At 46.1% G+C, this 18,847-nt stretch overlaps 1 protein-coding gene across 1 annotated transcript in view; it reads left to right on the top strand.

Annotated features, from left to right (window-relative positions):
- FAM20A (FAM20A golgi associated secretory pathway pseudokinase) overlaps nucleotides 1–15,485 on the top strand; it is a 43,242-nt gene extending 27,757 nt beyond the window's left edge. Inside the window, exons 7-11 of the mRNA XM_044449576.1 lie at nucleotides 566–746; nucleotides 3,780–3,889; nucleotides 6,410–6,491; nucleotides 8,703–8,762; nucleotides 13,707–15,485. Coding sequence (XP_044305511.1) covers nucleotides 566–746; nucleotides 3,780–3,889; nucleotides 6,410–6,491; nucleotides 8,703–8,762; nucleotides 13,707–13,968 — 695 coding nt within the window. The 3' untranslated portion in view covers nucleotides 13,969–15,485. The remainder of the gene's footprint in view (nucleotides 1–565; nucleotides 747–3,779; nucleotides 3,890–6,409; nucleotides 6,492–8,702; nucleotides 8,763–13,706) is intronic.
- The last annotated feature ends 3,362 nt before the right edge of the window (nucleotides 15,486–18,847 follow it).

The following is an 18,847-nucleotide window of genomic DNA, read 5'->3' as shown; positions in this document are numbered from 1 at the left end:
TGCAAGAACCAAATCAAACTTCTGTCTAGAAAAAAGTGTGTGAGCCACAACAGAGACCATCATGTAGTGATCACACATGCATCTATTATGTGGAAGCTGCACGTGCTGGAAGGCTGTGAATATTTCTTTATTTGGAAAATCTATGAGAAAGAAAGGGCTTCCCAGACAAAGTGCATGAAACAATCACAAGAAAAGTGATTTCCATGTGTGATCATCCGCACACATTCTGTATGCTTTTTCCCCAATAAAGACCACCTGAAGTGGCCTAAGAAATGCAGTCATTTAATGCCTGCTCTGCTTCCTACTCCCATATACCAAAAGTCACAAACAATTGTATTTTATAATGATTCAGAATAAATCTATGCTCAAAATACTGCCTTGTACTTAGACAGCACAAGATTTGGCACTCCACAGTCACAGGGATTAGCAATGTATCCCTTTTTGAAACCATAGCCAATCTCATGATTTTACTACAATTATTGTTTCATAAATTGGCTTCCCACTTTGTAGAAACTGTGCAGCCCTGCATTGGCCATGTTGCTCATACATCTTACTCCCTCCATAGCCAGCAACGTCTGTTTCTTTGCCAAGTGTCCTTATATGTGCAAAACAGAATACGCCGTATGTGGGAACCCTCACCTGCTAGAAGGATCCCTCTCCGTGTTCCTCCCTTCGCTCAACTTGGCGCCAAGGATCTCCATTCCAAACCCATGGATACGATCTTACACCTTTACTGGAAAAGAGGAGTAAGTGGGTAAATGGACCTCTCTCTTTGTCTTCTGCTGCAACTGGCATGTCTGCTAAACCACTTTGCAGGGCATGGTGTGCAATATTCTGTGGGTGTTGCAATGGAAGTCAGTGCCATTTCCAAATTACAGATACCTTCAGCCATTAATTTCTCCCTCATCCCTAGCTGAGTGTAAATCCCATGGAACCCATTGGGCTTAGTTTGCTCCTCTTTTTGGCCTCACTGTCTGCCAAACTAGGGGCAGAAGCTACCAACATGCATGTCTTTGAGGAGGTCTAAGCAGCCTTTGACCAGGGTGAGCAGAGATGGGGAGTTTAACTCTTTCTCATCATGCTGGACAAAACAGCTCCTGGCTGCTATTTGCTATTCCTGGTGGAGCTAGTAACCCACATTGAAGAGATGATTTTTGTCAGGAACATAGCAAGGAGAGAGTTAAGTTCCCCCTTCCCTGAAAATTAACTTCAGGCTTCCCTGCAGTTGCTAGTTACATTTCTTTAAAACTTGGAGATTTATCCTGTGCCTCGGACTAATTGCCTGGCATCACATTAGTCCAAAGAGGCAAAGCCAGAGAAGAGAACTGAGCCCTAGTCTCCCAGATTACAGATAACTCCACACAAGATTGGACTGCTCGGGCTTAGATCCTGGAGCCAGTGATGGGCGAATCTATGGATTTCAGGGCAGTCCTGGGAGCAAGTGTGATGCAGTGGCTGGACTTTGATCTGGAAGATCTGGGTTCTAATCTCCTTTTGGGCCATGAAGGTCACTGGGTGACCTTGGGCCATACTCTGACTCACAGCCTAACCTACTTCACAGGGTTGTTGTGAGGATAACATGGAGAGGATTATGTAAGCTGTCTTGAGTTCCTTGCAGGAGAAAAGGTGGGATATAAATGTAATAAATTTTAAATAGACTCATAACTTTAATTTCGCATTTTTCCAACCTTGTGTTTGATCCAATTCCACATCAATGTACAAATTTTATTTTTCAAAGTCTATGCAAAAATAGTTGTCTTCTTGCACACAGCTCTTCCAATATACATATTTTTGTGTTTCCTTTTTCCAAATATGTGCCTTTTTCTGCACACTTTTGCTAAGGTACCGATTTTATTTCTGTGTTATTTTCACTATTGGGTGCAGCTGAATTATACAGAGTGTGTGTGCACTTTCTGCGATTTGTGCATTGGTGTGTGCTTTTTTTCTAAGTAGGCAACTATATATAGCATGGACAACTCTGTATCTACTTTGCCTATTGGTTAGGCAGAAGCAGATTTTAAATACTCAGACAGAACCAATTTCCAATTTATCTGGCCCTGGAGATCTTTGATGACGCAAATATGGAGCTTCTTCCATGTCATGGTCTCAGTGGGCCATTTTCCAGCGTGTGAAATAATTAAAGTGGTTGTTGATTATTTGGGAAAGAGTTCACTTGGAGAGCAGAGTCAGATATTCCTGCATCATGATTATCCCTTCGACTGAACCTTTGGGAAACAGTTACCTAAACTCAGAGCAAAGATCTGCGTTTCACATACTTAAGTTACACCATCAGGGATGAATTGTGAAAAGGTGATGAGGGCTGTCATAAATAGAATGCAGTAGAATACGGGTTTGTGGAAACCTTGGGTACTGGTGAAAGAGTTAATTCTGTTTATTTCTGATGTTATTCAGATGTTTGGCTACAATTCCAATCATACCCAGACACCATGGGCATTGGCTGAGAAATGGGCGTTGTAGTCCAAGGCATTGGAATGGCATCTGGCTGGGGATGGCTTTAGCAAATCCAGTGTGGATGATACTGTGCTCCAACACACCTTGAAGCTTTTGCTAAAGCCTCCAGGTGTTTTGAATTTCACAGTGTGACTTGTCAGGTGATGGCACCTAATCTGCAGAGTCACAAAGAAATCCACCCCCTGAAAGGTTAAGCAAACACAGATATAGAAGGGCAAGAAGTCCCAGTTCCTAGGAATCTCCTTGTCAGCTGTATGATCAGAACGGGATTTGGAAAAATGTCTTGGAGCAGCCGGTGGGGTTTTTTTCCTCCCTTACCCAGTGGAATATGCAATTGTTTTTAGAACCCTTTGTGTTCCAGGAGGGCCAAGAGGTCAGGTGAGTGGGGAAGTTGCTGCTGAAGGTACACAAGACCAGAGGCACCCAGAACTAGCCTGCTCTCTAGCCCTGGGCAGGCATGGGGATTTAAAGTGGGCTAGTGACAGGGCCATGCACACTGGCCCTGCAGGCGACAACCCCTGGCATGCTACCCCCAGCCCCAGTAAGGTAGGATCCATGTTCATACAGAGAGGCCTCCTCATGTTCAGATGAACACAAGCAGAGCTCCCTTTCACACCTCGCCAGTCCAGCAAGGGGGCCTGTGAGCCGCGAGAGGTAAGCGGTGGGGTGAGCATGCACAGTCTGGTCACTCCAGCCACTTTAAGGCCTGTGCCTTCAGGCCAAGGCCTGAGCAGGGCTTCTGGGTGTCTCCTTTTCTGCAAAACCCTGACATGGTCTGTCTTTGCAAAGTCCTGTCTGCCTAAAAAAATAGCCCAACATTTAGGCCCAGTGAGGTGGCCCCCTCAGGCCACTGGTTTCAAGTCTCAGGAAAGGACAGCAAATTGGTACTTATTTAGGACTCACTCTTATCTTTCTATTGTGGCATTCGGACATTTTCAAGGGGCAAGGGGCTTTGTAAGCAATGGGAGGAAGATCATTAAAATTCCCCCAGGTCTGGGGTCGAGTTGGGACTGGAGAGCACTGGGCTGAAGGCCGTCTCTTCTCTTGCTGTGTCACACCCACAATCCTCCCTGTGACAGTTGCAAAGAGACTCAGATTTCAAGCTGGGAAGGATAAACATCTACCGCTCTCTGCTTGATGGTCCAAGGGCCTTAGTAGCACTCGCTATATTTGAACGTATCTCCTCAGTATCATTTGGATGCATATTTGGACATACAGACTGCTCAGAGCAATGTGTATATTTGGAACAGAAGTTTTGGATCTTCTTTTTTCCCATTCAGCCCTAACCTCTTTGATATTTCTCACAGGTGGGAAGTCAATCCACTTTACTGCAATACAGTGAAGGAGATTTATCCTTACAGCACTGGCAGCCGGCTACTCAATATCATTGACATGGCCGTATTTGACTTCTTAATAGGTAAATGGAAACAGCTAAGTAATAATTAATCTCATTGATCTGACATGCTACCTCATCAAGGTTGCAAATGTCTCTTATGACATGGAATGCTGATGGCTCAGGGATAATCTGGCAAATTCAGGCAGTGTCATGGTGTTGTTTTTAGATGATCTTGGTTTTAGCCCTTATGCAGAAATTTAAACATGTACACAGATTTGGCTAAAGTCTTACAAAACAGGCATCTTTTGATGGATGGCAAGTACACCAGAGACCTAGCTTCGACTTGTCTCTGCGTCCTCCTTGCCTGCTCTTTTCTTCTCACCTGTAGCTGCTAGAATCAAGGAGATCTGGCATGGAATGGGAGGGCTGGTCCGGCATGGGATCATGGCAGCCAATGCCAGGTACAGGTTTTTGGGGGCCCTTGGACAAGGCAGCTCCCTTGGGCCTTCTCCCCCAGGGAGTCCACCTTCTCGTGGCATTCCCACCAGCCGCTCTTGCTCCTTATGCGCTTTCTCATTGCTGCTACCACTTGCCAGCTTGCCAGTGGGCGGGCAGGCCATGCCGTCGCTGCTCCTCCATCCCATCACCACCAGTGCCTGGGCCAAAGGGAAAGGCAGGTGAACACCCTGGCTGCAAGAGTGAAGAGGCGGAGCAAGGCCAGGGGGCTGGTGACAGGGAGCTCTTCACAGGGTCTGGACATGTGGCAAATGCCCAGCCATGCTTGTCCTGACAGAGGCATCAGATTAAATCCCCTTCTTCCCACCAGGGTCCCAACCTGGTTTCTGTCCCCTGATCCTTGCCTGCTATATACTTCTTTGAAAAGTCATTTATGCACCTACAGAAGCGTTCATTACCATGCTGAGTTGTTGACATTTCCAGCATGTGTTATATTTTGTCCCCATGTTAATCTAGCTATAAGACCACATGAACGCACATATAAGAACATGCCTCTTCAAAAGTAACTCTCTTGAACTATTTATTATCATTACATTTCTATACTGCCAGTAGCTGAAGCTCTCTGGGTAGTTTACAGCAGTAATCATAGAATTATACACTCAAGCCACCCATCCGGATTCTAACCAGGCCTGACCCTGCTTATCTTCCAAGATTATACAGGCTTAGGCACTTCAGACTACAAGGGAGCTTTTTGGGGTTGGGTTTTTTTTTTTAACTTTTTGCCATATCTCTATTCTTTTTCATATTTTTTGCCATATCCCATTGTGCATCATTCCAGAATTTGGGGGCAGGAAAGGAACAACCACTTTCTCACACACACACAGCCTTCCCTTATAAGCCAGCCAGGCTTCCTCAGCCAGGTGCCCTCTAGCTCTACTGGACTACAACTTCCAGAATCCCCCTGCTAGCTCTGCTAGTTGGGGAAGGCTGCTACATATTTAATAGCATTTTACAGAAAGCACCCTATTCCAGTCCTGCTGGCCAAGTGGTGCGCTGCACTTTATCAGTCTTCCAGTGCCAATAAAAGCCATGGCCTTGTCACGAGGCAATAGATTTCCCTTTCTGCAGGCTTCATGCGAAGGAAGAGAGGATTTGCCCTCATTAGCCCCTGCATAACCATAAAACAGTTGCGGATTCTAGAGTCCCGACAAAGACTCCCGTATCCATCATGCCGTCAGGATTAATAGCCTCCCTGTCATGGTGCTTTTCTGCAGGTTTGCAGAATAGCGGCAGTACCCTGGCTGCAAACTGCAATTCTGCCAGCACAGTAAGAACAAAGCAGTCATCATCTGCACACTCGCTTGGAAGTGAATATAACAGAACCCAGTGGGGCCCACTTCTGAACGGCCATGCATGAGATGGCACTGGCAGGCATTCTAGGCCAGCCTCCCTCAACCTGGCACCCCCCAGGTGTTAGAGCACAAATCCACCATTGCCAGCCAGATCCTGCCATGCGTATGCTGGCTGGGGTGATGGGAGATGGAAGCCGACATGTCTGGAAGGCACTGGTGGCTGAGGATGACTTTTTTCCTGGCCCATGATTTGTTACATGTTCACTATACCAACTGCGTAGCTGCATCATGCCTCAGGAAGAATCCTGTGTGACCCCGAAACAGCTGTTTTGTGCAGAGAGAAGATATAGTGCATCAGGGGATGCAAAGCCTTGGGGCGCCTCTGTTCACCTAGAGTCTTCTGGGGATCCCCACACAGCCATTGCCCCTTCCTCTGGTTTCATATCCTCCTCCTAGTCACCTGTCTCTGGTGGCTTCCCCATTTCTGTGCAGTTTTTTCCCTCTACATATTTGAAACAGTTGAAATGCCTCTTCTGTTACCTAATGACTTGCAGTAAGAGGGAAAATATGAAGGCTGTACCCGTTCGTTCTGCTCTGCCTACCTTTGGGATGCAACTCCCGAGAGCTTACCTGAAATGGACTTTGGCTCTTGGGCTGAAAGAGGCTGGACTCTCCCATTCTGTGCAATCAACCCTGCTATAAAACATGGAAATACCTGGAATATTGTGCCCCTTCATGAGCCCCCATTAGTCTCCAGGGACTACTAAGTGAACTTCCTTCTCTCTTTTGAAAGGCAACATGGACCGGCATCATTATGAGATGTTCACCAAGTTTGGAGATGATGGTTTTTTGCTCCACTTGGACAATGCAAGAGGGTAAGGCAGTCACCAAACCCCCTGTAGGCCAGGAGGAGCGATGGGAAGGAAGGGCTTCTCCTGGGCCTCACGAATGCAACCTCAGAATGCCCCATGTAGGATAGGGCTTGCATATGGAGATACATGCTGAGCTGGGTTCCAAGTCCTATTTATTATAATAAAGAAATATAATAAAGATCCTGGGGGAGCCAGTGTGGTGTTGGAAGGGGATCTGAGAGAGCCGGGTTCTACCCCGCACTCAGCCATGAAGCTCACTGGGTGACCTTGAGCCAGCCACTCACTATCAGCCCAACCTACACCACAGGGTTGTTGTTGAGGGGATAAAATGGAGCTGTGCAAGCTGCCCGGGGTTCCCCACATAAGGAAAAAAAAAGGTGGGATATAAATGCAATGTTGTTGTTGCATTTCCATCCCGCTTTTTCCTTGTGCTCTGCAGAGAACTGAAGGTGGCTTACATGGTCTTCCTCCTCTCCATTTTATCCTCACAAGAGCCCTGCGAGGTTGGTTGGGCTGAAGGCAGTGACTGGCCCACAGTGGGGGCAAGCGCCTGCATCCCCCAGGTATCAGCCCAACAGAGCAGTATTATGCCATGCTAACTCTCAGGTGAAAATGGGAATCTGGGTGTCTTTGGTAAGCATCAGAGAAAATTGGACAAAAAACTGAGTTGAACCTAAAGTGACTGAACAGCTCTCACTAGGGAATTTAGGAAATTTGAGTGCTGGGAGGGCCTCTGCTATGAAATCCCATACATGTTCATCAAGCTGGGATTCGCAGGATTTTGCTGTAAATCCAGGGCAGCTTAAGAGGTATAAAGTCACAGTAAGTTTGTGATGAACTATAAATTCAGCCTCAGACATATTGGAAAATAAAGCTAAGGCTGTCATCTTATTGAATGCATAGGGAGAATCGTACTGCGTAGCTTGGGGAGAGCTCGTGCACAGCAATGTTCAATAAGTGAAACATGAAAAAGCACAACTTCTTTTATTGCGGACAGGCATTGTGCACAGCAGCCTCCCCCATCCTGCTCCCCCCGCAGTTGTTATACTACAGCTCCCATCATTCCCAGCTGGCAGGATGGCAATTGCAGCCCAACAATTCTGGAGGACATCAGATTGGAGAAGGGTGCTGCACAGCCACCCACCACCCACACTGGGGGAAGCAGGTCATGAGCTCCGGAACCACAAACTGGGGCAAACGAGTGTCAATTTATTTTGCCCAGAAAGCAAAGAAAATGACTGGAAAGCCAGCTCTGTATGGTTGTATTCCTCAGTGTCTGAAACTGAAAGAGAAGCAAGAACCTTTGCCTTGGCTGAGTGCTAAATACAGCAAAAACCCTCTCAAGCAGGCAAACCCCACATTAGAAACCTTCTCTAAATGAGGAGGAACCGGGTGACAGAACAGCTGGACCTTAGGCTCCCGTGTGCGTTCCTCGTGGTGCCGGGTTGGTGCGAGGACTAGACAAGATACTGGAGAACCGTGTCTGGACCTCCCATTTCTTTTGCATTTCTTCCCAAAGCAAGTCCAGGGAGCCTCCGAGTTGGCTGGGGACTGGGACATTTTCCCAGGGAGAATCCCACTTCCCAACTCCTATTTGCCCTTTACGGAAATGGTCTGGGTCTCACTAACTGGGCAAATAGCAGCTTAGGGAGGTGGAAAAATTGGGGGAAGAGAAGCCTACCATTCCCAGGACCATCAACTGGCTCCAGTTCGGGAAGGAGGGTTGCAAGTGTTGTTAGAAGGACTTAAAATAGGTTTTTCAAAGAACTTAAAGAAGCGGGAGACCTGATCATAGATCTCCATCATCTTCTGCAGTTTGGCCTTAAGCTGTAGTCCACTGAGGTCAGGAATGACATACATGGTCCAGTACGGACAGTCTCTTTTTTTAAGGCTGCCTTTCAAGAACTGCTGACCCCTGAAGTTTTAGCCCTCAGCTCCTGCCAGTCCCACCCAACAGGGCCAGTGGCCAAGAATGCGGGGAGTTGTAGGCTAAGACAATGAGAGAGATGTTGAGGAGTGCCGACTGGGGTTTCCAAAGCCAAAGCTGGCAAGATCAGCAATATGCTGTTGTGCTCGGCATCCTTGAGATGGCTAGATGGGTTTTCCAGGCATTCCAGTCCCACAGAGGCTGCTGGGAGTTGAAGTCTCTAAAATGGGCTTGGGTGCAACTTTACACAGCTGGCATTTCAACTTGTTTGTCTGTTGCCCTGATAGCTTTGGGAAGCACTCCCATGACGAGGTCTCCATCCTGGCTCCACTTGAACAGTGTTGCATGTAAGTACTTGCAATTCGGAGTCTTTTGATTCAGCAGAAGGCTAAGCAAGAGCTCTCTGAGCCAGAACAAGCGAGTGAGCACTCGATTCACCTGAGGGGTTGTAGTGAGATGCCTTTGCCAGGCACCATCCCACAGAAATACTTAGTTTCAGCCTGAGGCAGCTCCAGAAAGTGCTCCCAGCCTCCCAAATGTACTGGTTTAGTAGGGATGGTGGGGGAACATGGGACTTGGAAAAGTGGAGGCTCTGATCTTGGACATGTGCATGCCCAAGCCCATGCTGGGCTACTGCACATGCTTGTGGCATCATTAACGGATGCTGCCCACCATGGAAAAGGCCTGTCCCCAGAGCACCCTCTGAGCTGTAGCACTTCTGCAGTCAACCAGGGATGTAGAAGTAAAAGTCAAGGTGCTCCTTATGGCACTCCCCTTAGCTGTGCCCCCCAGCAAAGCCCAAAAAATGCAGACAGCTACCTTGAGCTGAATAAACAGACTGGGTCTAGCTGCCATTTTCCCTTGCCCATTAGCAGGTCATGGGTTTGAATTGCCTATCCAAGACCCCAAAATAGTTTACAACAGAATGTACTGCTGCTGAGAAGTCATCTCCCATCCACACACCTCCAGTTGCAGTGGGAATTGCAGCCAGGCACAGGAATACTGGAAATGCTGAATAGGGTTGCCAACAAGATCAAGATCCTGGAAATTAAAACGTGCCGGCACAGCATCCCCCTAAGTGAGCCCTGGTTCCACTCCGCCACAGCAGCCAACATTCACATCCAGGCCATGTCGCAGGCACCCTGCCTCTCTCCAGCATCACCCTGTACCCCCACCTTGATACCTTTGGGACAGTGGGGATGTCTCCCGGGAAGCACTGTAGTAGAGCCCAAAGCTCTCAGATCTCCCCACTGGCACCCAGCACCCCATGCTGGAGCCCAGCTCTGGAACAAGTTTCAAATGTTTGATAGCTTTGACAAGATAATTCCATTTTGCTGAGTTATTTCTACAGCAGGGCACAGCAAAATCCCAGCTGCATGCAAACATCAGGCTTCGGAGGTGCTCCTGCATGCACATCCATTCTCCTTCGAACGTGCCATTTGTCATCACTTAAGGAAATAGTGGCGTTTCTTTTGATCCCTGTCAAACATGTCCAGACTTCAGCGGCTTCTAAAGGGAGTGAAAGAACGTGAACGCCATCTGTGACGATGGTGTCCCCCTGCAGCGATGGGAGAGATGCTCATAAGTCTTGCTGCCTGCATCCTCTCCAGGCTGCTCCTTTATTACCATGCATAACAGCAGAGCCAGGCCTTTAAAGAGCTGCAGCAAAGGGCTATTCATCCTCCAGGTTTCTCCCTCCACCTGACTGTTTCCATGATATACCCTGTATTTCTGTGCTACCTGGTGTCAAAAGCATCCTCTCCCGTCATACAGCTCTATTGAGCCTCTAGGTCAAATTTCAGAAGCCATTATTCACACTTTGTGAGACTTCTAACTTATAATTGCATGGTTGCCAATAAATCCTTTCAATGAACTCCAGGTCTCCATGATTTAAATTGGCTGTTGCTAGTGCCTAACCTGAAATAGCCACCTCCTGTCAGCCAGCCACAAACTTTTACTGAATCAGTATTTTAAATTCAGGGGGGGTGTGCAAGCCATGGCAGCATCAAGCATTCCAACAGCATGCAGCATTTATTTTACCCCTAGCAAATAGGGAAAGTAACGCAGACTTTCATGCACTTAGAATTTAGGCACAGGGGCCCGTTTCAGCTTTCGCATTTCCAGAAAAAACCTGCAAAGGCATTCGCAGATACGGATGTCTTCAGGAGGAGCTGGTAATAGACAGGTCTTTGTGGGGTTAGTGCTTCTTCCAGCCTCTGGCTGCAAAGCCAGAATGGATTCATGCTCCTCTTTGGGAAAGTTTCTGGCATGTTTCTTCAGTTCAACTGTTTGCCATTCAAATGGATGCACCATGAAACTTTGCTTCAGGTGGGGGAAGAGGGTGCTTGTGCTTCACTGTGTTTTGTGTTATGCGAAATAGAATTAGGATCCTGCACAACCAACCAGCTTCTGCTGGAAATGGGAAGAACTGTTTGATCCCAAGTTTGATATCCTGTGATAGGTCATACAGCCATGTGAATCCACTGGGATCGCCACCCAAACTACCACATCTGAGGGCACATGGAGGGCCAGTATGGCGTAGTCGTTAGAGTGCTGGAATATGGATCTGGGAGCCTTAGATGCTAATCCACACTCAGCCATGGAGTTCACTGGGAGACCTTGCACCAGTCACAGACTCTCGGTTGCACGGTTCTTGTGAGGAGAAAATTGAGAGAATGAGGGTCATGTAAGCTGCCTTGAGTTCCTTGAAAGGAAAAATGGTGGAATATAAATATAATAAGTAATTGTGTAGGCAGTCAAGATTCTAGATGCCATGCCTCTAAGTTACATTGAGAAATATGCATGTGGCAAGTGCAAAAGCAGTGTTGAGAAGCCAGTGATGGCTGGTGCTGGTCCAACAACATCTGGAGAACTACAGGTTCTCCATCTCCATGCTAGAGGATCGAAAGTCAAGACAGCTTCAATTTGGTCAGAATTACTGGTGTCAGGAAACGTTGAGTTGCAGACTATGTATTGCCCTGTCCAGTCTGATTACTTCCAGACTTTGTCTGGATGACAGATTTTCAGAGACTTAAATGTCATGTCGCAAAACTGGCATTGCTGATGGCACCACACACTGGATTTGCGTCTTTTATGTTGGCCTCCAGTCAAATTGATTTTATAGCTTTGCAAGCTATGCCTGAAAAAGCTGATGCTAAATTCAGAAATGTGGTCAATACTACTGCAATCACATCCTCACATATACCTGGATTATATCTAGAATTTGTTTAAATATAAAATGCTTATTTTTAGCATGTAAAATAATGGGTGCCTATCCATAAGTATGCTCATGTAGCATTTCAAAGAAGGGACCATGAATGTAGTAATATTTTTCATACTCTGCAATGTTCCTGATTTGTAAGAACAGGATTTAAAAAAAAAAGCTTAAGAATAAATTGACTGAACCAGATACTATCAATTTCAATTATTCCATCCAGCTGAATGAGGCTGTAAGAAAAAGATGCAATTCAGAGAGTGGAGTAGACGTCACACATTCACACACATTTCTGCATTGAGGGACACTGGGCCTGAAGCGCTGTAACCAGTTCGAATTAGTGCTTCTTCCACTTTGGGGAGGGGCTAATGAACAAGATCCTGCATGCCCTTCCATCTAATTTCTGGGGATTCGCCACTCATTGCCCACACATTTGCAACCATGCAAGGTAGATGGTTGGCTCAGAAGCAGAAAGAAAGCTAGTTGGCACAACCCAGCTGCTCTGCACTCAATTTACACTTCCATGCGATGCTGGAATACATAACCCAGGTATATTCTAGCGGCAGCAAGTCAGCTTTTGTGGCACGTGCAGTTTCAACATACGCTTTGTACTTGGTCTGATTTTACTAAATACATTATACATATTCTTGTCATACTTTACCGCTTCTGAGAAGAGTAAATCAGAAATGGGAACAGATGTCTAGTTGCAACTATCGTCGCTAAGGACAAGCGTGCACTAGGCAGAGAATGTAGAAATGGCCTTTATTTCCCAGCAGGCAGGTGATCAGTGGGCAATGTCCCACCTGACTAGAAGCCCACACCATGTCATGTGGCTCCACTCCCCTGAGTTGGTCCCATGATGCCACAGCCTGTCACTGGGAAGGGTTTGCTGGCAGCCCAGGGATAACCCACACGGTGGGGACTGATCCATCTGTGTAGTGACCCTGGACAGACAGGATCACTCACTACATAGGCTGGCTACCACAGGGAGACACGTTTAGCCATGTATTGCATGCATCTCTAAGGACTAGAGAGCCACCAAATGTTAAACCAAAGTTATCAAGCAGTGCTTGGGTTGTGCCATGTGGCCAAATAAAACCCAGGTCACCCGGAAAAGGAGAAGACTGTCAATGGCTATGAATCATGATGGCTGCCTATTGCCACCAGTGTCAGAGGCTGCAGCCCCCTTTAGACCTGTTGCAGGGAGATGTGAGCTGTTGCATTGCGGTCCTGCCTGTGGGTTTCCTGCAGGCAACTGTCTGAACAGAATGCTGAACTTTCATCTGATCTTGTCTTCTGCATAATACTGCTCCGGGCATAGTTTTGTACCCTGCACTTTCAGCCCCTGAATGAGAAACTCACAGCTGGGAAGTACAAGAAATCACCTTCCAAAAAACCCTCCATGTCTGTTCCCCTAACACACTCTCCACTTGTACAGCAAAATGGCAGCTCAGATCTTAGCTTCTGATCAAATGTATTTCAACAAAAGCCCAAAGCACACATGCAAGAACACACAAACAGATGACGTTGCCTTGGCATGTGTTCCAAATACTTTGCCATTTTTGAAGAGCAGCAGAGGAAATGATCATTTGAGCGGCAGAGGGAGAGAGATGTTGTGAGCGTTGTGAATGCCAATAGGATTTGAGCACCAAGGAGAAATTCACCTATTGGGGGTGCCTTCCTACACACACTTGAAGTCTGCATTCCAGCCAAGAGCCATGCTGAGGGTTATTTATTGCACACTATTCCCTCACCCCCTTCCAACTACTCCCAAAATACGTGATACTGCCCTTTCAGCATCACTCAGTATGTATGTTCGGTTAGCCAAAGAGCAGTCTAATTACATTAGTCACTTCCGCAAGCTCGGATGTTAAGTGCCAAGTGAAATCGAACCCAAAGAGGGACACAAAAGTTCTTCAGACATACAAGAAGCATACAAACATCCCTAACGTCTGTATTATTAAAAATGAGACACTTTATAATTCCATACAGGAGAAGCTAAGCAGGGGAGGGAGTGGTTAGCTTTCTCGCTTGCATGAAGAGCTTGGCTCAAATCTGTTTTCCCTTCTTTCTCCAGAATAAAGAAGACAACATTGTTGCGGCTGCAGCTCTTAGCTCAGCCGGATTATAGGCTCAGCGATATCATGCGGGAGTCCTTGCTTCAGGACCGCCTGGCTCCTGTGCTCACAGAGCTGCACCTCTTGGCCCTGGACAGGAGGTTACAGATCATCCTGAAGGCTGTGGACAAGTGCATAGAGGCCAATGGAGAAGAGACCGTTGTGTCTGATGCTGAGCTGCTGGAGTTGCCAGCCTTTGACAGAATGACCCAGTCAAGCTAGAGGCCTAGTAGGGACTCTGCATCTGGACCTTAATGGCTGATCATGGTCCCCTATCCCTGGACAGTTGGCATGGCTGTGGGGGAAGGTCTTGAGCAGGCCGGGCTAAGCAAGCTGCTAGGATGGCGGTAGTAGCAAAAACTACATGGTTGGCCTGTTTGTATACTGTTTACTGGAACTTCATCTCCATCACAGCCAGTGAACTTTGCACCTCTTTTCCAAGAGACCTGAAGAAATGAAGCACTCTGTAGCCACACAATCATGGGGCATCTGTGCAGCTTGTGGGATCTGTCTGGGCTCTCACTGCTATACAGTCTTGGGCACTGGCCTTTTAACCAGTGGATGGAATAAAAAGGAACCACTATAAGGGAAACATGCTTGACACATGTGTGTGCGCATGTACACGTGCATCCAGTTCTAGGACAGCACCAGTAAGGAAGCTCGCAGGGATGCTGAACTGGTGGAGAACCATAGTAGGAAGACTAGCAAGGCAAAAAAAGTGGGAGATGATGTGTTAGAATATTGAGAGTTCAGATCCTGCTCCTGATGTGGCAACCATTTTGGAGGGAACAATGGGAGCAAAGACTGTTTTGAAGAACAGAACCTAAGAAGAAACATCCATCTAGGCTGCTAAGTGGAGGCAAATTTCTCTGGTACAATTCATAATGTGTAGCACTGCGTACTTCACTTGACTCTCAGGTTCATAGCAAAGAAAGAAGACAATGGGCAGCAGTGGCATGGAAGTGGGCAGGCAATCGTTTAATTATCCTGCTAAGTTATTGCAGCTGCCCCGGTTGAATCTTTGCAGCCCCTCACCGCATTCCCAACACAGGAACTGGATTAGAAGAGCAGTCCCTTAAGAGGTGTTTCATGACCACTGCTAGCAAGCCTCCATTGATATTAGAGTGCAAAAAGAGCTAGCTTTTCATGCAGGAGTCTTCTGAACAGCCACTGTCATAGTAACTATAAAACAAGAAAGCCTGGTCTGTGAAAGAGCAAGCACAGAAAGCCCATAAAATGGCTCAAAGTCTAAAGAACCATCTGAATTGCAGGGTCCAGGGATGGGGCTGCAACAAAGTGTTGCAGCATGGAATGGTCTTGTTCATAGTGCCAGCCAATCACTACTATCCCTTCTAATTCTCCATTTCTCCCACCCAAATGTTTAGCGATCCATGGCCACTGAGCACGATCAGTGTTCATTGGACTGATTCATAGCAATAAACATTGACCCTAAGATGCCTCCTTAGGGTCTTCCCCACCCCTTTTTTAAACTTCTGCAAACCTTGGAGTTCCTCAAGCATTCTGAGACCTCCTTTTCATTTCTCAGTGGCCCCATTTTGGCTGCAATCCTGCTGGAACTCAAATGAGTTTGCTCTTAGGAGAAGTGATAGCTCCAGGAAGCAGAACTTGTTGAGTATATTTCGATATGAGGGCTACTTGGATCAGATACTCTTGTAAATCTGATCATATGTATGTTCAGAAAAGATGCATAGGAATGAAGCTGCAACAATTTAATCTGACATAGCCCAAGGAGCCTGGAATCATTTACAGAAGGCAATAGCTATAGGGCAAAATGGCTGGTACTATGGCCATGTTTTAGCAAAATATGTTTTCAAAGTCCTTTCCTCCAGCGGTTTCCCAAGTGCTTTCTCTCTGTGTCATTCATCTTTGGCTCCTGGTGACTCTTCAAAAGATCATTGTGTGGTTGCCCACTGTTTATGGAAAGTATGAAGGATCTGAAGGAGATGGTGCATGTTCTCTTATGCAAGAGTTTATGGCATGACCTGGAGCATGGTTAACAGCTAAGAAAATCTAAGAAGTGCCATCTTTCAGTGTTCCATAGAAGCTATCCTTGGATCAGAACCATGCCTCCTGATCCTATGTAAGTGGTGGCTAAAGTTACTCGGTGAAAGAAGGCAATTCTGAATATGAAGCCCTGCATCAGCATAGACAGCCAAGTGCCAGGCTCCCAGAAGGCCTACTGAAGCAGACACCAGCAGTTAAAACTACTTGAAAGGCCAGCTGTTGAGTGGAGAGGGAGTGGGCATCTCGATCGTTCCTCCAGATGGGGGAAGACTGGGAAACCTCAGGCACAGGGTCCTAATCCAACCTGCCTACAGTCCCAGATGGTCCCACCTTCTTCCCCCACCAATTATTTGATGGCTTCCTGGCTTTTGCACAGTCTTTTCCTCATTCTAAACAATTGAACTGCCCGCCCTCAGAATTAGTTTAGGTGAATGTATGCTGACCTTCCTTGTATACGGGCCCCATCTCTCTTGCCTTGGTTCCACCCACCTCAGAAATGCATGCTCCCTCAAAAGCTTCTCTGAATTGCAATCCATCTGGAAGGGCTTGCTTGCCCCCACCTTGGAGGACATCCTGCACACCCCCTGCTTTAAACCTGGTAAGAGACCTACTGAATGTGCTCAGGAACCCAGAAGCAGCAGCTAATGCAACAGTCTATACTACTTTCAGTGTCCCAAAGTTGAAACCTGGTGTTGAAAACAGACTCCAGAGCAGAGAATTTCCACAATTTAGGTTAGCTTGGGAGCGTTGAGAATTGTCAGCATGAATAATGACTGTACAGTTGCTTATCTGTTTGGCTGCTCTTTGAACAGAACTACCTAATGACCCAAGCATTATCAGTTCTTTCAGCCCAGGTATCTAACTTATGAGGCTATGAAGAAAGCAATGGTTGTGAAAGTCAGGCCATTTGCTTTAACTGCTTTCCCATCTGCACCACATTTTGTATTAAATCTATCACAGTTAAGAAGAATTGCTCCATGCCACCTACTGCATCCCCCCTTCAGATCCACCAGTAATTGAATCCCATCCACCTTAAGTATAGTAGTATACTTTAAAACTAATATTTTCACATTTGGAAAATTTAGGTTAATTGCTGATGCATTTTTGACATTATGGACATCAGTAAACCTCCCAAAAAGCCCTATTTATGCTGTAACTCCTTGGGACTGCAGGCAACATTTGCACATGTCTACCTGAGATGCTACCAAGTTAAATATTTTACACCAGTGAAAAGACACCAATCCAGCTCTTTCAGCAACTTAGGCCAAACAGCAAGGAGATCCTGTCAGCCATCCAGCAAAATAGTCCAAGCCAATTGCAAATTCTTCATTTGTATTCAATCTGCTCAGGGTTTCCCATGAATTATGTGATCTACTTTTCATTTTCATGCTGGCCTCCAAGCACTGGAATTTCATTTCTCAACATACAATTATGAAATAGAGCAAATAGAATATTATTTATTTAACACTGTATTACAGCTCCCTCTGCTGATAATCTGCTGGTAGTACGCTAAGTTTTTAAGGCAAAGATTTGCCCATTTGTGAAGCAAAGGTTAAAGGATTCCCTGTACAGTCACTTTGTGACTTGGGCAGGATGAAAGACTTGTGTTGAGTCACTGACTCAGAATTCACTGGGCTCAAGTAAAATACATTTTTGATGTACTGTGATTTCCTCTTCAATTCTGAGGTTGAGTACACCATATTTGATACCAGAGGACTATCCTGTTGCAGAAAACACCATTCCTGGCTTTGTGTAATACAGTCCTCCATATAAATGGCTGAAGAAAACTCTGAACTCCCTGGATATGTCAAATATTTAAACAAATATTGTAACTTGTAACATCTGTTTTTAAGCAAGTTACATGAAAAGCAGCAATCCCATACAATGTTATATCTCTTAGTAAACTGCCAGCCATAAAAAATGCACTATCTTTGAAATGCTTAGTGCTTTTGGTCCAAATGACGAACCCATTTCAGCCTTATACATTGCTTTTTTTGTAAAAAAAAAAAAAAAAAAAAAGTGCCAGAACTCACATCTTGGGGTCACACTTTTACGCTAAAAAGGATTTTCAATTCACCCACTTTTTTTGAAATAAAGAACTTATTTATCTTTTGCACGTAGCCAGTCACCCTACACACACATAAACATAATGGTCACCGCCGGCAGTAAGCACTCAGCGCGTGACTACACGACCGATCCCAAGCCGAGCAGCGCCCTCACAATCAGCACTGACACACAAGCAGCCTGCAGGCACAATGTTAATGATTTTTGCCGCCGACCTGCTGCGCCCAACAGGGCGATTCACAATCACTTGGAAAAATCCGTCAAAAAAAGGTGCCGGAACGCTGTTCCGGTGCATTCTATGACAAAAAAAGCCCTGGCCTTATACATGGCTTTTTAAAACAAAGCTCAGTATTATTTTTGCTATTCACCGGTTGAGCAGCAAGATGTATGCATGACTAAAGATTCACACTTTGTTGTTGTTACGTTGCTTTTATATCCTGCCATTTTTCCTCTTGTAAGGAACTCAAGTTGGTTTCCATAACTCCATTTTATCCTCAGAACACCCCTGAGCTAAGCTGGGCTGAGAGTCTGTGCCTGGCCCAAAGTCACCCAGTGAGCTTCATGGCAGAGTGGGGACTAGAAGCTGGATCTCCTGGATCCCCAGTACAACACTCTATCCACACACGTTTTGCTGCTCTAAATCCTACTAACATGGATTCATTTATGCTTCTCTGAATCCTATTCATAATGTAGGTCAAAAATAACACATTGCTTTTTTGTTTGTGAATATATCCTGCTCTTGCATTGGACTTCATCCAGGCCTCTGGTTAGGTCTGCGTAGGCCTAGTCTGGTAGACATTCTAAGATCATTCTTATCCAGTCCCAAAAGCACTCTGTTAGCATGCAGCTGTGATCTAGAAGACTGTTAAGGGAAATCCTTGTAGCAGTATTAGAACCTAACTTTACCTAACTTAAGCAACATGTCTAGAGTTTCTGTTGGCATGTATCCCACATGAACATGATACTGGCTAGTTGAGTCAGAATGAAGGCAGAGACTGCTCGCAGAATCATT

The sequence above is a fragment of the Varanus komodoensis genome, unplaced genomic scaffold (genome assembly GCF_004798865.1).
Source record: "Varanus komodoensis strain SLA01 unplaced genomic scaffold, ASM479886v1 scaffold59_1, whole genome shotgun sequence".
NCBI lineage: Eukaryota > Metazoa > Chordata > Lepidosauria > Squamata > Varanidae > Varanus > Varanus komodoensis.
This window is presented reverse-complemented; position numbering and strand designations above follow the sequence as displayed.